A 21,875-nucleotide genomic window follows, 5' to 3' on the forward strand; every position below is an offset into this window, starting at 1 on the left:
GTGGGAAGATTTAGGATTAACCTGCCTGGAGAAACTTCTCTATGTTTTTCACAGAGGTGATGCAGAAAAATATTTGGATGGTGAGATGTGATACAGAGTAGTAGTGTATATGTAGTTTTCTTATAGATGATTTTAACAAATTACACCATCTCATTTAGTATTTTGCAGCTCACTTTGTAACTATGACTCTGTGAAGTATTTCCTAGCTCAATATATATATATATATATTCTTTTTTACTGTGTGATGTGTTTTAGTGATGAGTCGCTCTCATATTTATGATATACAATCAGTATTGGTAAATATTTTTATACAGTAATGGATCATTCAGTGGGACTGTATGCTAATCATAACAGTGTACATTAAGGCAGCTGAGGTAGCTGCAAAGATCCTCTTCCTTCATGAGAGTCTTCTGTAGAGCTCTTCTATAAACTGTTCTGTGCTGGATCAAATCCTGGAAACTCGCAAGGAGTGTGAGTTTTGTATTTACAACAAACAAGACAGTGTTTAACTTTGGAAATATGGAAGGGAAAAAAACAACTCACAACACTTTTTAAAGGACAAATTCTAGTAAAAGGTATCTGGTTTTTATCCATTCCTCTTCTTGTTCCACTCCTTTGACTGTTACTTGTTATACTTCTCTGTCCACTTGTTTTTTCTGATTCCCATTTCTTCCATAGTACTATGCCTGAGGAATCTAATTTTCTCACAATTCAGTTGACAGGGTCAATTTTAAGTAAATCACTATTTGGTTTTGACTGTGTTTGTTATTACAGAACATCTGCTACTTTAGTATTTTCAGAAGAACAGTGAGATCCCATTTGCTGTGCTATTCTCTCTCCTTGAGCAGTAGAAAATAACCTGGAAAAAGCTTTTGCTTATTATCAAATCAGCATCCACACCAGGGATTCTGCTCTGATAGCTGGAATAGGGCAAGAAGATCAGGTCTCATTATTAATATTTTGATTTTTTTTTTTTTGAACCAGGTCCTTATGGAAAACGAGAGAAGACTTGTTTGATAGCACAGGAAAGGTTTTGATAGAATAATACATTTTATTTACAAAACTTAGAGATAGAAATGCATTTCATGATGGCTATAATGGCACAACGAAGTAGAGATTAAAAAAAACAAACTCTTTAGAATTTAGGGTAATTTTGGAAGAAAGTAAAAGTTGTGTATCAGTGATATGGGAGAGTCAGAGTTGGAAGAATGCTGAAGGTTTCTTCCCATTTTTAAATAAATTGTTCTGTATCCTCTTTCCCATATTTGCCTTATAAAGTAAAAGGATAAAGAAAGGATTGACCTGTCCCTATAATAATTCTGATGCCAAGCTGTTTTTCTCTTTTCTGTTTTCATAATTTTCTCTAGTGCCACTTTTTTCCCATATTTCTTGTTTGTCTGTTTGCTTGCTTGAACAGTCCTTTCTTTCCCTGTTCCTTTTTGACTACAGTGACAAACCTGTAAGTTTTGTAATGACAGTAAGGTTGTGCTTAGAGGCTGACTGGAACTATTTTAAAGTGCTTCAGTACAAAAGCCTATTTCAACATCTATGTGTTAACATCAACATTTAAGCTGCTTTTTAGATAGCAATGCACCTTCTTGTTATCATGAGTAATCTGACTATGGGAGAACTAACAGTGAATTAAACATTTTGTAAAGATACTGTGCAATTCAGGCAAAACCCCCAGCTGTTAAATTTTACAACATATGACACTCAGCTTCTAGAGCCACGTGATTATGTGAGATTTAAATTTTCATTTTAAAAAATTAACTTGGTCTTAGTTTTTAGCTACTGACAAAAGCAGAAAGTTAAAGACTGAAAATTGGGAAAGCCAATAAAAAGGATGTATTTCAAAATAAAATGTTGTTGATTTTTGAGGAGTTTGGCTTCTCTGTGCTGTACTGTACAGAAACAGGGAATTTTGGCTGAATTATTATAATGCTAAATAAAAGGTAGTAGAGAAATATTCCATCGTGAGTGGTTAGTTCTAGCAGCCTCAGAAAACATTATGGCACAGTAAAATGTAACCAGTTATACTGAAGAACATGAAAGAAAAGGGTGCTGGAATTAATTCCAAATGGCAGATAAAATGGCAGATTGCCAGGGACTCTTTGGAAGAGTGGGTATGGTAATATTCAAAAAACCTGTAGTTCTGTCCCCATAGCAGTTGTTTGAGTAGCTCCCTAAGTGTTTTTGTTTGGGGCCAAGAAATGCCAGAAGTGAGGCTGCAGTGTTTGCCAGGCAGGAATAGCTGCACAGCACAGGGGTTTGGAGGCAGCATTCAATATTGTGAATAATACTGACACAGCACAGATTTCATTGCTGTATCTGCACTCCATTAAAAAAAAAAAAAAAAAGTAATTGTGATTAGTGTGCAGAAAGATTTTAATTTTTTTTTTCTGTGAATAAAGAGAAACATGTCTTCTAAATGAGACAAAACAAAAGGTTTAAAAAATTCCAACTATGTTGCAAGAATCACTGATTCCAAGCATGGAACTAATTCAAATTTAAATGCTACTTAAAAATATTTTTAAACAAAAGATGAACCAAATAAACTTCTGTGGGTCAAATTGCATAGTTTTGTAAGTTGAAAGAACTGTTTTTAATAGAGAATGAAAATAATTCCATAGGTAATGTGGAATGCTTTTAAACGTGCTGGAATGAGAATAATCCCTATCTGCATGTTAGATAAAAACTAGCATTTTACTGTTAATATTGTTTGGGTGTAACAATTTCATAGGGAATTATGTCTTGTTTCATGAACAGAGTGGAGAATTAGAATTTTAGCTCAGTTGTGGAATGAAAGAAAAAGATTTACAGGTAATTTCATCCCAATGAAACAATTTATCTATTTCTTTAGCTAATCTGGTGCATTCCCATTGAGTTATTCTCAAGTTGAGAATTCCCAAATTCAGTTTCCCACTGAATTTTTGTGCTTGTTGCTATTGATCACTGATGTGACACTGTATTTTTCTAACAGGACAGATTGTAAATGTGTGGCTCAGATATCAGGGCTTTCTAGTGTATTGTTTGAGCAGCTTATGTTTTGCTTCCTTTCAGGAAACCCAGTGCATCGTTTTTACAGGAAGTTTGGTGTTCACTGGGCACGGTCAGCAGTCTGACTTTTGCTCTGCTCTAAGGGATGGACCTGTGAGCCACTGGCAAAAGCTCATTTAGCTTTTATTTTTATTGCTATATTGAATTCCTGTAATCGAAGTCATTATGAAAACTTGGCCAGGATGTGTGGGTTTTTCCAGCCAAGTCAGAAAGAGGTCTTGCTAGATCATTTTGTTAGAATGAGATAAATAAGCAGTTAAGTAAAAAATATTTACCTTTTTTCCTTAGTATTGGTGACAGTGATTGCATGCTGACTGCATTCAGTTTTGAATTTAACACACAAAGCTTAAAAGTTGAAACTCAGTTGGAAAAGGTTTATATTCAGAAAGACTCCATTGCTTTTTCTCTTAGCACATAAAACAACCATTGTTGAGTCAAACTGCTTGTGGGGTTGGGTGGGGAAGGGAAAAGACTGAGCTCTGGTACAGAGGTTCAGCCTGTTAGCCCATGGTTGCTTGTGGCTTTGAATCTAGGGAAGAAAAGAAAGAGAATTTATGTTTTTCAAGGACTCTGATAAGACGACTTTTCAAAGTATAGTCTCAAGAATCTTACTTGTACACCTTGCACAAAAATATTTGGGTTAGATGGTGCCTTATCACCTGAAGGTACACCAAAGAGTTAGTTCAAAGGTGGGAAAAGATGTCTCATTTCTGAGTCATCCTGGTACCAAGCTGGTGCACTAGTGGCATACAGCAGCCATGAGGCAGCACTGGTGCTGGTAGCTCTGCCTGGACTTTCTGTGTCAATTCAAAATCCTTTGGTGACCTGGGGTCCCTGGAGTGCTGTGGGATGGGGAAGCCCCACTCATCCAGCCCATGGGCATAGGATCAGGTGGATTGGTGAGGGGTATCCTGGACCCATCTTCTAGACCCTGCTTGCCATGAGGGAATTTTTGTAGCTAACAAGCATCCATAAATGAGACTAAATCTTCTCAGGGTGTTGTCTGTACAGATAGATGCTGCTTCTCTTTCTCCTCACACTTGGCATTTTTCAGGATTAGGTGGACATTTGCTGCTCTCTGTACCATATTTTCACATCTTTTTTCTCCTACTGGAAATTGCTCTCTTAACTATGAAGTCTGTAGTTATGCAGAGATGGGTCATGAGGAGTTACTGTTGTGGACCTCAAGTTCTCACCCTGCTTTCTGAACACAGAATTTCCATTTTCCATTATGCTGCTATTGCTGAATGTGGCTGATTTTTGACCTGGACTCCAGGATCTTCTCTGACCTCGAGAAGACCTCGAGCAGAAGGGGAGCTATTGCTTCAGCACCTCATAACTGTATAAGTATGAAGTGTTTATCTTTTTTATATTTCACTGCTTATCAACCAGTGATTTATCATTTAATTATTTGCTTACTTGTAAAATCTGTAGCAAATACAGGATTTTAATTGTGACTTTTTTTTTTGTTTGTTTTTTTTTTTTGTTTCTTCTTCCATACTCTTTTCTGCCCTCACAGAAGTCAAGTAGTTTAGCTCACTATGTATTTTTTCTCTTGGTCTTCTTCCCCTCCAGTGCTGTCTTATTCTGGGTGGTTCCAATCTGCTCTTTTTTTCTTTTGATGTTTTTCCCCTGCTATTGTTTTAATAGTGTAAAATCCAAGTTTTGGCCTGTTATTTGTAGTTACTGTCCATTTGCTTCCCCTGTTACATTTTTCTTGCAGCTGTGTTTCTTTTCTTTCTTTCTTTCTTTCTTTGGTTTTCTGGTACTTTGTATCAGCCAATGCCAAACTTAGCATCAGCTGTAGGTTGCAAGAAAGACTAGCAGAGAGAAAATAAGTGCAACAATGGAATAAAAAACTCAGTTATCAATTTATATTTTACTGTATTTGTACTCATGTTCTGTGTTTTCCTGCCACCTTCTTATATAATCCTTTCTTTATTGCTGTTGCTATATTTTCACTCCTGTTTTTGATTTATGCAATTAGTATGTTAACAGTAGCATTGGATATTAAAATTATAAAGATTACAAAAGTTAGTGCACTGAGAGCAGGTGATCACACTTGAGGTGTAACACTTTCTAGAATCTTCTGAAATTCTGTCATTTACATGAGTTGAGGACTAGAAATCAAGGGAGCAGTGAACATTAAGGGAATCGCTCATTCCAAGCATTTCCTTTCAAATTCTTTTTAAAACAAAGTACAAACAGTTTATATGCATTTTTTGGTATGAGTTTAGCTGACCACTGTAATCTTGACATCTGGACACTCAGTATATGTGGTCAGTGGAAAATGAATCTGACCTCAGAATATCTTCTCACTCAGAGGTGAGTGCTGAATGGGCTTGGCTGACTAGCTGTTGTCTCACCATCCCACATTCTTTCCTGTGGTGAAACAGAGTCTAGTTTGCCAGTGGCTGCTGGGGTTTTGAGGAAGGGAGCAGGAGGTGCTGGAGGCAAGAGGACCTGTTTGTTCACTTGCTTGGGTTACGGCTGTTAATGACATTGAGGTTATCTCTCCTGTCTGGTGCATCCTGCTGTGCCGCTTATGAGCCAATACCCAGCAAGAGATATCCTGTTGTTTGTAGCTTCTCTTTGATGTTCTTTACTGTATTTGAGAACAAGTAACACTGTGGTGAGAGGCATCAAAACTGTTTCTAATATTTGAGACTTTTAATGTGTCAAATTCCATGGGACACCAGTGTGTCTTTATGCAGTGGTATTACTATATGTTGTAGCAGGTAGGAATAGCATAACTGCTGTAATGTCGTGCCAGCAGCTTGGATTGCATTTAGTGGTTCATAAACTTTCTTTTAAAATTGGAGAAGCAAAGCATTCTGATCCTCAGTGAGATGGATTGTATTGCACTCCTTGGGCCCTTTATATTTTCAGGGCCTGTCTTCACATTTAGGAAATTGCTGGTTATTTGTCTTGAAGAAGTAGGTTTCATAACTTTAAGAATTAGCAGAAAGCTAGTTCTCTGATTCTTAATGCATTGGTTATTCATTTTTCAGATCCAGTGTTTAACAAGCCATTGTGCATTATAAAGGAAGATGTAACAGCAACCAATCAAACAAAAAAAAACCCCAAGCAGATGAAAATGCCTCTAACAAATTACCTCTGTGGATAACACAGGACAAAATAACTAAACATCTCATCTTAAATAAGAAAAAAGTCTTGAAAATATTAAAAATTTAAAAAATCAAAATTAAAAAATAAACAAACCAAAATCCAACCCACAAACTTGCAGCAACAGCAAACAACCAATCAAACTAGCTGCAATAGCAACTAATGAGTCTATTAAGCTCCAAAAATATGCCCTAAGAGTGTTGGAATGGAGACCATGAGTAAATCTGCCATTCCACATGTCTGTGCCACTGTTACCACTGCAGTACATAGCTGTAATGCTATGAAACAAGAGCAAATACAGTACAATACTTTTCCAGTCCTAGCAGAATGTGTGAGAAGAAAAATGGATACAGAAAGGTTGGAAGTAGAAAGTTTGCAGTAAAATTTCCCACTTTTGAATGGAACATTATGTAGGGATTTATTCCCCAGATGTGTGAGTGTGTTACCTATAATGCCCTGGTTAGTGTTTGGCTCCTGGTATTTTGTGGTGAATTCCTGTTGTTTATTCTCAAGAATTGACAAACTATGCTACGGTAAGAACTATATTCAACTTTATGTAGGTGTAATTTAACAATCACTGTGTTATGTGAATTACCTTTATTTCTAATTATATTGCAATCTACCAAGAATTCCCAGATCATCTGCAAAGTTTATCATAGATGACAATATTTGCACATTTGCAATCTCAGAAAAAACATGGCTAATGATGGCAAGATGGGTGTTTGATAAAGAAAACTAGATTTCTGAGAATCTAATGGTAATTAGAAGCCAAAGAGTATTTTGATTCTGAGATAATTGTTTCAAGATAGGTAACTAAAAATGTTAGGGCATTTACTTAGTTTACCAAAGATTTAAAATTTGCTGTTGCAGTTATTAAAGAAAAAGGGCGGGCATTTGTTCATTTTGCAAAATCACATTAGGAAGGATGTAGGACTTGTAAATAGAGAAATTCACTCCATATTTTCAGTTGGAATGCTTATCAACTTCGTAAACCCTGGTTACAGCCCTTTTCTTGCTTCCCTGTGGTAACTGCCTCTCTCTGGGTATGTCAAAGACATCTTTATACAATTCCTGCAGCCCTTCAAACGGTGTGTAACGTCCTGCAGCGCTTCCGAGGGAAGGCACTGCGGGTGTCTGCACAGATATAAGAGCACTTTGGGCACTGCCTTGTGCCCTTGTGGTGCTTCTCAGCCTGTAAACACACATGCACACGTTTGCCATTCTTCTCCACCCTTCACCAAGTGAAAGCTGACAAGATAAAATGTATTTTCCCTTTGTCCCCTGCTAGCCTTGTTTCTGTTATACCAGGTGTTCCCTGGATGTGCTCTCAGACGTATTCTAACAAAGTGTTCTCAGTGTGGGTCCTGTAAAACCTGTACCAGCAATTTTACTGCAGTATTTTCATTACAAAGGACGCCCTGTTTTATAATAATATATTGTATTCATTTTGAAGATGTCCTCATGTCTTACAAGAAGGAATTCTAAAAAGTGGTTGATGCTGTTAGTTGATACTTTGTTTTCTTTGTAAAGTCAGCATGGTATAAAAAATTCAGTGTAAAAAAATGATTTTAAAAGATAGATCGTGCCTTGATGGTACCTTGTTATTTAGTTAATGTATGCTTTCTGTGATATGGTAGCTGCAGTATATGCTATTTATGTCCCAGAAAATATTCAAAAATAATTGCTGACAAAAGCCACTTCACAGGTTGACTCAGAGGTACATCTTGTAATCTGAATGCTAATATTCTGGATAGCTAGACAGAGAAAACTATTGATGTAGTTTGAAGATCATATTAGAGACTAGTCAGGATTTAGTTAGAAAGTGGGGATGGAGAAGGATTGAGATACTTGAGTTCTCTAAGTTTCACTAAAATGTTATGCTTATGAGCACATAACACATACAATATACAATATTTTTTGAAAAGTTAAGATTTTTTGCTAGTCGGTGGGAAATACTGCCGTTTATATCTAAAAAATTTATGTTTTCCCCAGAAATAATTTAGCATCACCTTAATTTTACTCTGGAATTTGGGCAGCTCCTGGTTTTACTGTGCAAATCTTGACTGTCATCTGCTTTATTTTCCACCTTAAGCTTAAATCAGGCCTCTGATTTTGATCAGGGCTTCTTCATAACACTGATTCTCTTACATATGGTCTGTTCCATGTGGTCCATGCAGTGGGAGTAGGAGCAGTGTCCACTGAGATCAAACAGTTCTTCCAGCTCAAATTACCATGTTGATCTTGACTTTCAGTGTTAGTGCATCCAATCAGGACCTCTGTATTTCCAAAAAAGTTCATCTTACTGTAGTTGCAACTGTTTTGGGAATAGAAGTTTTAATAATATTGTCAAGTGAAACAATATGTTGTATTTTCTCAGTATTTGAAAATACCATTATAGTTTTTACAAACAGGAGTTGTGCATTTTATTCTTCCCACATCCACCTGCAAAAATACTGTTATTGTGGCCTGATTTGTCATCATAAACTATTGTGTCATACATAAAGAAAAAAATTGTTCTTACCTCTCTGGGTGTGTCGTCAGATAACTCTGAATGTAAACTGGAAAGTATTTTTCCCATCACTTTCATTGGCCAGACTAGCAAACTCCATGGGTGTCAGTATCAGCTGCCTTGGAATTGCTTTTGATGTGATTAGGCTGCTAATTAACTGTCTCAATTCTTCTCTCCCTCCTGATATTTTCTTTTATTCACTTTGACTCAGAGGAGTCTGCATTCAGCGTGTGTTTGTTTTTGTGTTTTGTCTAAAATCCCTAATGGTAGCTTAGACCATCCTCTTTTGGTTGAGAGTTTCCCTCTGTTGACATACATTTTTTCTGTTAAGTGCATGCATCAGAATTTTTCTTTTTAGAACAGCTGGGACTCTGCAAAGTGTAAAAACAGTCTGTGGTCAGAGTGCATATATAGATGTGTATATTCATTTAAAGTGTGCTAAGGGTTTTACAGTCTGAAAGAGATTGTGCATAGTTACTTCAAAACCATCAAAAACTATAAAAAATGTTTTCTATTTTAATTCACCAGATAGTAATGTTACAATTAAATTATTGTGTAAAATCAGTTAAATAACAGCAGAAGTTACTGTATTAAGGCTCACTTTGCAAGGAAACCAATGACAAGGAAGTGTGAAACACTAATAGATTATATGCTATAGCAATATATTGCCTTTTTATTGCTTTTCCACAGGCAGCAGGTTCATGTGCAGTTATTACTACCTATATTATCTGCTAGTTTTCTATCAAAAAAGATTCAGTCTATTGAATCATTAATCTAATATTTATCATTCTTATTGAAAATCCACTAGTGTTAGCACTGTATAAAATATTGACTTAAATCTACTGGTTTTGCTAAAGATTAAAAACATATTAACCTGAAAAGCATGGTATTTCTTAGGACATTTTCAAACTACTCATTGTAGATATTTGAAATGACAATTTTTCTATGTTGTCTGAGGAATTATTTTTTTTCTTAAATCTTTGACATATAGTAAGTGACCAGTACCATGCTGATTTGGCGATGCTGAATGTTCATCCAACACACATTTGAAATTTTGATGTGTATTGCATTAGTTAGTGAATATCAAGAATAACATTTTTTGCTCATACATAGAGTGTAAAATGGGATCTTTTGTAGCAGCACACGGCCTGTTTAGAATGATATAACAGGCGCTGAATGTTCACATATCAAACAAAATGCCATCTTTCTGTAGAAAAGAGGTGTCAAAAAGTTTCTTTGTACCTTTAACGCATGTGATTATGTAGTACAAAATGCAGAGTTTGTAAAATTTCTTGAATATACAGGCAAAAAATGAATAATTCAAAACAACTCATAAGTTCTACATTCTATTGTATCTTTTATAACGCAGGCAGAAGATAGCATTGTGTTCCCAGTAGAGCTGAATTTGCACAAGTTACACCTCGGAAAATGCCAGATGGTCTATGGTCTACTTTTGAGAGCTGTCACATATGTAAAGATTTGAAAAAAGAAAGACAGCTGAATGAGAGCAGTGGATCATTAAAGAGAGAGTGAGAGTCCCTGGGTATCACTGTGTTTTAAGAAGCATTGTGTCGTTCTCCATATTACACCTTTTTTTTTTTTTTTTTTTTTTTTATTTTTTTTGAGATATACACAACCTTTAAAAAATAAGGTAAAAACATTTCTGTTCTAAACTGAGTGGTTGTGGTTTAATCACAGAACTGTCAATTGCTTTTGTTCTTTATGCTAGAATGCGGTCATATGGTTCCTAATTGGTTTCAAGTGTGTTTTAACCATAAGATTCAAGTCTCCCTAGTGCAAAATTATCAATAAAGTTAAAATAAATTTAAATTGTGATAACTAATCCATTTGGGGTTTTCTTCCATTTTGATTTGACCTACGTATCACATGTGAATACTGTAAAGCCAGTCAGCTAAAAAGTTCTATGTTAATGTTAAAAGACTCAAGTAAGAGTACTTTGGGAACAGGATCACTTAATAAAAATTAAAATTCACAAACTATAGAAAAGTCCCTAAACCCTTAGTAAAAATAATAACAGAAGCAAAAACCTATAACTATTTAGATTTCTAAGACTTTCCATTTACCCACAGTTTGACAGAAACACACCTAATTTTGAAGATTGAATTTTGGATATTTTGCAAGTTACTGTATTGTAGCAAAGCCCAAAAAATATATAAACAATATAAATTGCCACCACCAATTTAACTGGCTTAGAAAACGTCATAGATGTCAGTTTTATAAACTGATGTGCAGATGTAGAGAATTTTTAGAAAAGTCTATTGCTTGTGTTTATTGAGGAATGTTAACTGTCCCCAGCAATTCTGATTCATTGGTACAACTGCACTACTCCACAGCAAGGAATCATAGGCAATGCAGGGTGAGGAAACATTACATGAAACATGAAAAACACTGCTCCTCAATTAGAAAATTTGCATTTAAGTGGGATATTGAAGATGAAATTATGGGGTGGACATAAACTGTGGACATAAACACTGAATTTTATAGAATAAATTTTAATTTCTGATATTTGTAAGATTTTTTGACTGTGATTAGGTCTACATTGACTATTTTTAGTGGGAAAAACATATGTTTTTTAACAAAATTAATTTTGCATATACATGGAAAGAAAATCTACATGAACGATTCTTCATAGTGTACTTTTAATAATTCTTATTCAAATAGGAGAAAATTCCCTAAAATTTGGTTTGGGACCTTTATGAGAGCTTGGATATGTTAACCAAATATATAGTGATGCCTTAAGTTTTAGCTTTCATATTTTCCAGATTCTGTACTGCATCAGTATATAACTCTGAACTTCATATAAAATGTTAGTAAGTTCTCCTCACAATTTAGTTCTACAAAACAATCCTTTTCCAGCCTGAGAATCAGGGACAGCTTCAGGCCCAAAATTAACCCAAATTTTTAAGTGGACCAAAACTTGCAAAATGTGAAAACTTGTGACTGATTGTCTATCTTGGGTCTGTCCTGGGTGTACCCCTGTCCAGGCTCTTGTACTGCCCAAGGTGTATCCTTTGATAAATAATAAACACCTACTTCATTTCTTTAACACTGTCTAGCCTCTGTTCTAGGTCGCCTCTCAAGGCATCAGTACCACAAGCTGGATTCCAAAGTGAAGAAAGTGCTTTGCTTATGTTTCTGTTCACAGATTTTTCAAACACTAATGCAAAATTATCCCTTTGGTCAAGTAGGTTTAGGCAGGGTTACTCTGGCCTAGATAAATGTGGTCAGTCAAGGCTATCTTCTGAAAACATTAGTGGCAGTGACTAAAATATCAAGTGGCAAGAAAAGCATGAACCAGGTCGTATTTAAACCATTGTGAGAAAGAATCCTTTGTTGCCTGTGAGCATGACCAGAACATAAAGTTTAAGATTTACGTGATGTTTAATCTGGTAAAGTTTGTGATAGTGGACAAAGAAATTTGAGAATGATATTAGTGTACTGGATAAAAGGAATTGAGGGTTTGTTAGGCAAACTTAGAACTGAGTCCTTTTAGAGCCCATGCTGTTCTGTTTGTTCTAGTATTACTTGTTGGAAAATTTGTTAACTTGTACCTGAAGTGATTAGTGGAGTTGTTTCTTTTAGAACAAGCTATGTATAATTATCTATATGTATTTTTTACCTTGATACTGTGAAATCATCAGAAAAATGGATATGAACCATCTGAAAAGAGAATGAACTGCAGTTTTTCCTTACTGCTGGCACAAATTTCTCGTCCATTTGGTATCTAATAGAATCTGAACTTTTTCTTTGGTGTAATATTTTTAAATAGGTGAAGATTGGATTGTCTGAAAACCTCTTTATGTCCAAGCATGATGCAGTAGAGTTGGATTAGGAGAGGTGATTGAGCTGATGCTTTTTGATTGTGAAGTCTTGTTATGTTACTGTGTTTACAGTTTAATTAGTTTTCCCCCACGAAATCTGTATTTTTTTTCCCAAATAATAATTGTGAAATTGAAACATTTTATTATTAATTCCAAAGTTTTAGATTAAAAAAAAAAGTGCACATTTTCCTTAGTTACAGACTAAGGAATACATAGGAAATCCCTTTTCCATGTTGTTGCAAATATGCTCCTTTATGATACAGTAGCTCAACACAGAATGGCCAAGATTCATACTTATTCAGTACAATGGGTTTATAATCTCTCAGAGACTTAGCCAGGTCAATGCACATTCTTGCCTTGACCAGGTTGTTTTTCCCTTTGACAATTTTAGTGTTTCCATTGAATCCCTAACAGGCCCACGTTTTTCTGTACTTCTCTTTTTCCTTTCTTTCTCATCTCTCGTTCTTTCCTGCACTCCTCCTTTTTCCCTTCTTTCTCATTTCCTCATTCTTTCTTGCACTCCTCTTTTTCCTTCCTTTCTCGTTCCCTCATTCTTTCATGCACTACTCCTTTTCCTTTCTTTCTCATTCCCTTGTTCTTTTCTGCACTCCTCCTTTTCCCTTTTTCATTCCCTCTTTCTTTCCTGCACTCCTCCTTTTCCTTTCTTTCTTGTTCCCTCTTTCTTTCCTGCACTCCTCCTTTTCCTTTCTTTCTCGTTCCCTCATTCTTTCTGCCCTCCTCCATTTCCCTTCTTTCCTGTTCCCTCATTCTTTCTGCACTCCTTCTTTTCCTTTCTTTCTCGTTCCCTCATTCTTTCCTGCACCCTCCTTTTGCTTTCTTTCTCCTTCCTTTGTTCCTCCTCTCTTTCTCTTCCTTTCTCTCTCCTTCCCTCGTTCCTCCCCTCTTTCTCTTCCTCTCTTTCTCTTTCCCTCATTCCTTTTCTCTTTCCTTTCCTTTCTTTCTCATTCCCTCATTTTTCCCTCCTCTTTTTCTTTTCTTTCTTGTTCCCCCATTCCTTCACTCCTTTTCTTCCTTTCTTTCTCATTCCCTCGTCCCTTCTCTTTCTCTTCCTTTCTTTCTCGTTCTCTTGTTCCTTCACTTTCTTTTCCTTTTTCTCATTCCCTCCTTCCTTCACTATTTCTTTTCCTTTCTTTCTTGCTCCATCATTCTTTCATTCTCTCTTTTCCCTTCTTTCTCATTCCCGCGTTCTTTCATTCTCTCTTTTCCTTTCTTTCTCATTCCTTCGTTCTTTCACTTTCTTTTTTCTTTTTCTCTCTTTCTTTCCTTTTCTTTTTCTTTCTTTCCTTCTCCTTTTTTTTTTTTTCTTTTTCTTTCATTTTCTTTTTTTTTCTTTCTTGTTCTTTCTCGTTCTTCCCTTTTATTTCTTTTTCTTTCTGGTTCTTTTGTTCTTTCTCTTTCTCATTCTTTCATTCTCTCTTTTTCTTTATTTTTCATTTTTCTCGTTCTTTCACTCTTTCTTTTTCTTTAAAGCCATTTCTATAATTGTGTTTCTGGTTTGAAGAATATGGAGATGGGGACTCTGGCTTGCCACAGATTAATAAGAGTGAGGAAAGTTGCATTCCCAGTCTGGCCTGAAGTGTTCAGTTACCAATTTACAATTTAATTTAACCCTTTCTTTCTTGTACTTTAAGCACAACCTCAACGTTTGCCTCAGCCAAATACTTCAGCACTGGAAAGGAGTGAGGAAGAAAGTGGCAGAATCCAAAATGGCCATGTGGGTCTGAGTAATGGAAGTGGAGTTCACAACGGGGTCAAGCATATGCCTGCAGACAACAGAAAGCTTTCGTCTCCTGTTTCAGAAAAAATGCACAGAAAAATTCAGTCCACCTTGTCTGTCAACAGCAATAGCAGCAAGAAGAGTAAAATAAGCTCTGTGTTTTCTCAAAAGCAAGGTACTTCACCAGAAGGTAAGCTGATGTTCTTTAAAAAAAAAACTAAAGTGAATAAAGACAAACCAAACCTCAGTAAAAATTATACAATCAACTGAAAATAATTGAAGAATGTGACTCATGCTCCAGAAGCAAATAGAAGTTATTAAGATAAAACACAAGCTTCTTTCCCAAAGGAAAATATTAAGTATGTAAAGGAAATGGAAGGAATGGGAGAGTTCTTGCTTTCAAATGTTTGGTCAACATGATCTGATAATGTTTTAGTCTCTGTACTTAGTATCCTGAACTGAAACTCCTGTCAACATTTTCCCACATGCACCAGAAGAAAAAACATTAAAGTACTACTAGTTCAAAGCACAGTAAATATTTAAATCCAGTAATGGCAGGCTCTGTGAGGGTAGACTTTGCTTTTGAAATGTTCTGTTAGCCAATATCCTGACTAGCTGTGAGGTCTGAACACTAGATAATAAAGCAATGACCTATGCTCCAGTGTTCAGTGTGCCTTATGCTGTATTTGGGATGTAGATAATGTGCACAAAAAACCTTCATGCTACTGCATAGCTTAAATAAGCAAAAGTAAATAATTTCTCTGATGTTTTAGCTGTGTCTCTGTGCTCTCTCTGCTTGAATTTACACTCATGGTTCCAGAGTTCCTGTGCTTCTCAATCCACTGCCTTCCCATTAGCACTAATATACTCAATGGACTTTGTTACTGCCCTTAACAAGGAGTATAGAGATGCTGGAAATTTTGTTGGTCTGAGGCAGGCACAGATGTGACTGGTTAAAAAGCACCTCTAGAGGGAGGGGACTGACACAGATTCTTAGAGAAATGGGAGACAGTAGTGTTCAGTGAAATGGGGAGGATTCTCAGCCTAGATGAAAGGATGAGGGATGAGAAGAACCACAGGTAGTGGCCTGAAAGAAGCCTGCTGGTGTCAGTGGAGCAGCTCCTTTTGGCTTCAACTGCTTTAGTCAAAATTAGTGAATCTGTGTAGCAACATCAAGAACAGCTTCAGTCAGACCCTTCCATGGGCTGGTCCCCCTTGTTATTGTTTATTTATAATATGTTTATATTATTTATTGTTTATGTACATGTGTATCTTCAAGAATCTGCTGTTACTTTTCTGTCGCACTTTTAGTCCTCTAACATTTCTTTCCAAAATCACCATAATTCCTGTATTCCCCATTCTGTTACATGAAATAACCTTATATGGTTCTCCTTAGTGCACTTTGAAAAGCCTGTATCTTCAGAATCCTAGATCTATTCATGTGACTGAAACAAAGTTCAGGCCTCTGAAGAAAAAAACAATCTATTGTTTCAGAGGCAGTGCCTGCCCTGTTCATTCCCCTATACAATTAATTATGGAAAACATTTCCATTTTTCTTCTAAAATTATCCTGTAATGAAAACAGTTGTTGGGAGTTGTTTTTTCTGTTTAATAACTGAATATAATTATCTCAAATTACTAAGTGATTGAGGAGAAAATTCATGATATCTTCAGATTTAGCTTTAAATTCTAATGTCTGATTTTAATATCTTAACACAGTTGTGCTAGTTGCCTGAAATTGCCATCGTACAATAATTTTATATACAGTAGTAATATCATTATCTTTAAAGGCATGACTGATCAGAATATAGATAATTAAAGTGTTTTTACATCGTAGAACTTGCATTCTTTCAAAACACAGAAATACAGGATACTCCTATTCTCACACACAATTTCACAAGTCACCAAATAGCTAAAGTTAAATATAGTCAACATTGTACTTCTGGCATTGTAATGTTCTCCTTTTGAATGTGAGAATTTGGATATGTGCTCTGAGTGGCTTCTCCCATTCTGCAAATGTCTACAGCTCTAAGTTTTCTGTTACTCAATCCTTGTGAAGCACAGGTTTTTATCATGAAATTATTAAAATATGTCTGGTATTGGAATATGCCCATAAGGGAATATTTGTTTTTAAAAGTGATATTCTGGTTTTGAAATTTATTTTGCTTTACAGTTCTCTGACAGACATGTTTTATATTTGTATAAACACCTCTGCTAGCACACAGCTAGCACAGCTTCTTCAGCTTTCAGTAAGGTACCCTATGGGGCTACATGACAGAACTCTAGACTGTAAGTAGAATTCTTATCAAGCTGTTGCCTTTCTGGAAGTATCAATACATACTTTATTTGTTCTATCATCTCAATTTTTTAGAAGATGCACAATCAGAAAATCTGGCAACAGTAATTTGAAATATCTAAATTCAAGCAAAGAGCTGACTATTTAAGGGAAAAAAAGCTAAAAATAATTGTGTTATTACTACAAGTCATGTTAACCCCTTATGACTACTTCTGGAAGACCACATTACAAAACTTGATATAATTAGCCCAGTTACTTGTTTAAAGAACTTGCAATTGTGTTTAAATCTAATTATACTAAGCCAGAAGATTATTCTGTGACTGATGATGGTGTAGACATTCTTTCAAAATGGTATGCACAATTTAATTTGAACCTAACTTCTTCAGCTATTCTTCTTTGTATAATGAACATTTTTTGTGCAAAGAGGCATTTTTATGTGCAGTTGCCTCTTCTGATTCAATGACATTTCTGTAGAGGCTATTGACACAGCTTACAGGAAGATGGACAAGATACAAAGCTATTGAAAATTATTTGTGACATTGCTTAACTACTTGGCTTTGCTTTAACTTGTACCATGTCAACCTCATAAGCCAGTGGTTGCTGCTGAAGAGTTGCTGGGTTTGAATTTACTTGAAGGTGTGTATTTGTATTCAGGCACATATGCATATAGTGCAATAATATAACTTCTAGGCAGTTTTTAAAATGGTCTTATGCAGAAAAAGACAAACTGTATTTATTTTTTTCTGTGAGTAATAAATCACCTGAATTAACGCACCTGCTTAGTTTATAGCATTCAGAAATTTTATTAGAAAGAAATAACGTAAACTTTTACACTTTTAAATATTTCAATTCACTTTAATTTTGCTATTCCTTAGGGAGTACTTTGGATTTTATAATCTAATTGCTAGCCTTGTTTGTATTTTAAATTTGAAAATACACACCCTGTATTTTTGCTTCATCTGCCTTGTCTTCCTCCTTGACAGTTTTGTTCTGTTGTCAGTCAGGAGACTGAAATAACTGAAGGAAAGTGGCCAGAGAAAACGAACAGATTATGTCCTCAGAAGGAAGAGAAGAGAAAATTCTGGCTGTCAAGCTGAGTTTAAACTATAGGAAATAAAATATTTTTCATTTTTTCCTTATTCCCTCCCAAAAGCTGCATTCTTCTTGATTCTTCTTCAAAGATAAGATGTGAATATTTCTGGAGCACCACACTTGGTTGTAATACAGTTTGTCCAGGTCTGGTACTTTGCTCTAGAATATTGTATCTGTTGACAGAACAGAAAGCCTAGAAGGGCTTGAAGCAGGATAGAATCAAGAAACATGATGGGCTTGCCTCCCCTCCTGCACTGGAACACTTTCTTATTTGAAATGTAGCATGCTGCTTCATATACTGCAGATTTCAGTGTATATACTAGAAAGCTAAATGAAGTTCAATATTACTTTAGCACATCTTCCTGGGAAAATTGGTACTGCTCCTGTTGGTCTCCAAAGTACTAGGCAGCCCTAACAAAAGCTGTGAAACCTCCCAGTCTGCCATCCCCCAAAAATCCACCCACCAGTTAAAAACTCTTTTACTAATTGTTCCAGCTGGAAACTCCACTTGTACTCTGGGTCGCGTCTTGTGAGCTTTTGGGGCTGAATTTGTGTAGGAAATGCTTCAAAATGTAAGAGACATTTTGGCAGCAGTAGTATAAAAGCGCTAAAGACTCCTTTTTAAAAGAAGTCTGTAGTATATGTGGCCATGTCAGCATTCCAGAATATGCTGGTTAGGAACTTGCACATCCAGTGAGACTTAGGAGGGTGTGAGTGCACTCACCAGTTCTGCTTTTCCTCCACATCTATTATTAATCTGCATTGTCCCTGAAGAAATCTTACTCAGCTCCATAACTTACACTGCAAAAAAACCAAAGGAATTATGAAATAGTTGGAGTGTCACTCCTGAAAAGGAGTTTTTAAACACTGTTTCAGTTCTAAAGATTTTTCAAAGGGACTGGATAGGTTTCAGTGAATATTTGGAATAAAAAAAAAAAAATTAGCTCAAAGGAATTTTAATAATATTTTGAATTATTGATGCCAGAGGTGTCACAGTTCTTCCAAAATTCTGGTTGGTAGGCCACTAGCAAAGGGAATTTTTGCTGTTTTGCACCTGCTAGTTATGAGCAGTGGAGAAAACCACCTTGGAAATATGAAAAAGCAATTGTAAATGAGTAAAAAGAAAGGCAGTCTAGCTGCTGTGTTCAGATGCAAAGCATCCAGAGCTCTGATGTAGATCCAGGTGCAAACTGTCCAGAGAAACTTAAAGGAGGTCTAAAGAAGACAGCAATGAGGCAGCAGAACAGTAGATCTAGATGTCAGGAAATGAAGACAGATGAGTAACTGAATACATACATATGTGTGTCAGAGGGGTGGAAGGTAAGTAATAATGCCATGCAGAGTTGGAGGAGAAAAGGAAAGAAGTTGGGTGGGGGAAGGATGGAAGAGGATTTAATTAAGGGAGTGCAGGGCTAAGGTAGGTGTTTATTATTTTCTAGAAACCAAACCAAGTTTTCCTACCAAATCCTTATGAAACTTGATGTTATACTTTTTTTGAATTAAGGCAATAATTTATGAAAAGTTAAGGATGGAGAGAGGGAACATTCTTGATATGAAGTGCTCACTTTTGGTCAAGTTGTTGTGATCTCAGAAGTTACTGTGTTTGGCAGGGAAGTTCCCATAACTCTAGTGACTTGTTAATTTGACTTTAATGTGGTACTTCACTCAAAAGATTTTGAGCATAAATTGCTGTATTCATTTGGAAACAGTAGATTGTTAAACTGCTGAACAGATCATGAGCCTGCCTCCTATATAGACAGTGGATACTCCCTTCCTTCCCAGGCTCTCTAAATCAGTAAGGCACTAGAAAGCATCTTCTTTGCAATGAGTTTCTTTAAGGAGAGGTCTTTAGGAGGTGTAATAAGGCTAGATGCAGCAGTGAGCTAGGTAAGGAAAGCCTGCAGCATGGGGTGGAACTCTGGGGAAAGACAGTCAGTGCAAACTTGCCACCACATTCAAGTTACTATTCATGCTTTCCCAGAAGCAAAGCCTGAAACTTCCTCAGCTTTCTGTGGAAAGCTGTATTTCTTGTGGGGCTGAGCTTAGAGATGCAATGAACTATTTCACCCAAAGTGTGGGTGGTTTTTTTAAATCCAGTGCTTAAAATTCAGCATTTCAGGGTGCATTTGAATGAGATATCCCTTTCCTCCTCCCTCTTCTTTTTAGTATAATGCAGCTTCATCTGTTCTAGATTTTGAATCAAAGCATGTTGGACACTGTTTAACTCATGCTGCTGACTACATTAATTTATTAGAATATCCCAAGTGATACTGATGGCTTAACTGAAGACACAGCAAGTCCAACAAATAGCCATTGTCTTAAGCCAGGGTCTTAAGAGCCACTTGGTGCATATACATGGAAAGTAATGAGTAGTTGTCTTAGCATGCTAGCAGACTTCTATTAGAAGTAGGAGTGTTTTACTTTGGTTCATATAACTTTATACAGGAAAAATGATTTCTGGGAAACTTTCCTTTAATGTGCATGATTTGAAATAGGATTGTGTTGGGATTTTTTGCTCTTGAGGGGCACCAGAGCAGCAATAAGTTTTCTTTTATATAACATTCAGTTAATGTGATTTGTATTGCCAAAATTCAGTAAGTGTACATCAATAGCCTAACACTCCAGAAATATCTGTTGGCCATCTCTCAACCTGGCTTTGGTTTTTTTTGAACATACATACATTCCTGAAATCCATCCCATAGCATTAAGTATTATTTAGGCAGCTACTTGTTAGTATGCCGCAATCTCTGTACTTTAGCTGAAATTTTACTTGGTATGTTTTAGAAATTGGTTCAAGGTGGATTTGTGTCTGAGCATGAAGTGATAAACAGGTGTTTTTGTTAGACAAGGTTATATCAGAACACACTTGTCAATCAGGCAGTGGGCAAATAACATTATCATTTGGTCAAATGTGTATTTTTTAAGAATGCATTTTGAAGAGTGATATATTTTCAGTATGGTTTACATTGGGTTTTTTTGCACAGAACTCTTGAATGGTAATTTACATGTTTTTTGTCAAGATGGAGTGGAAAACAGGGCCTGTACAGAAAAAGGGTCTTCCAACAGCATCTCCTTTATAAGGACATAGTCTGGCTAGCACCGAATTTGTCTCAGTATTTGCAGTGGTGAGCAGTGGCAATGAAGGCTTCATAATCTAAGGAAGTCTTAGGTATTGGAAATTAGCAGATTTCTTACTATATCTGTGTGTTTGAAATGGATCATTTTACTCCTGCAGTTATATCTGTATTGAGAGCTTAGAATATAAGCTTTGATGAAAGTTTCCATGTGTTCAGTGTGATTTGCCTGTTCAGACAACATTTTAATTTTCTTGCTCAATAGAGATAATAGTTTTTTTTTACTTTAAATGGTGAATTATCACATATACTACGCTTTGTAACTATGTTTTCTCCTGTCTAAAAAAATGTCTAGAAATAATATCTAGAAATAACCATGCTCCATACAACATGTCAGTTCATTCTTTCTGCCCTTCCTTGTTTTCCTGTGAGCACTTTCCTGGGTGCTGTGATTTTTCCCAAAAGCACGGTGGTGGGTGGCAGAGGCTGCCGTGAGCCCCGCTGCGGGTGCAGTGGGAGCTGTGCTGGTGTGTGTGGGCTCAGGAATTCTGCTCCTCGCCCCTGCTCCTTCAGGAGCCTTGTGCTGGGGAGGTGTCTGGCTGGAGCTGTGCTGCTCTGGCTGTGGCTCTCAGCCCCTGGTGCTGTGTGCTCATCCCAGCCCCTGACAGACTGTGGGATGCCTGTAGCACCTGCTGGGGCTTCTGTTCAGGGCTCTGCGGGGGCCGCAGTAAACCCTGCTGAACACCTCAGCTGTCACTTTGATTGTGGGCTTGCCCTTTTGATTCTCTCCATGAGACAGCAGAGTGCCTGGAGATTTGTTTTGAGTTGTCTGAACTTGGTGAATATAGTTAGAAAGAAGCTTACCAAGGTCACCGTCCTGTAAGTGAGCTTATTTACCACTGTAGACATGAAGAACTTTTATCATATGTGACCTGTCTGCTTGGTATGAAAGCTTTTTGAGTCAGTTTGTGACAGGTTAGTGTCAAACATTACAAAAGCAGCACATAGCAGCCTGCACGTGCATTTCTCTGTGCATTTTTCAGTTCACCTTCTGCATTTCCTGTACAGTTTGATGGTTGATAGTTCCCTTAAAAATCTTTTTTAAGTAGAGCTGGATCTATAATAAAATTAAAGAGGAGATG

At 36.4% G+C, this 21,875-nt stretch overlaps 1 protein-coding gene across 4 annotated transcripts in view; it reads left to right on the forward strand.

Moving 5' to 3' along the window:
- The window catches only part of MDFIC (MyoD family inhibitor domain containing), a 52,048-nt gene that overhangs the window by 21,958 nt on the left and 8,215 nt on the right, over positions 1-21,875 (forward strand). For 3 of the 4 annotated variants that reach the window (XR_013774122.1, XM_079304724.1, XM_079304725.1), the window contains exon 4: positions 14,187-14,462. Coding sequence is in view for 2 of the 4 variants with exons in the window: in XM_079304724.1 (XP_079160850.1) it covers positions 14,187-14,462 (276 nt within the window). In the remaining 2 variants the exon portion in view is untranslated. Of the gene's footprint in view, positions 1-14,186; positions 14,463-21,875 lie in introns of those variants that run through there. The other variant, XR_013774123.1, reaches the window with a different exon arrangement.

Source organism: Erithacus rubecula, assembly GCF_903797595.1.
Source record: "Erithacus rubecula genome assembly, chromosome: 4".
NCBI classification, from domain to species: Eukaryota; Metazoa; Chordata; class Aves; order Passeriformes; family Muscicapidae; genus Erithacus; species Erithacus rubecula.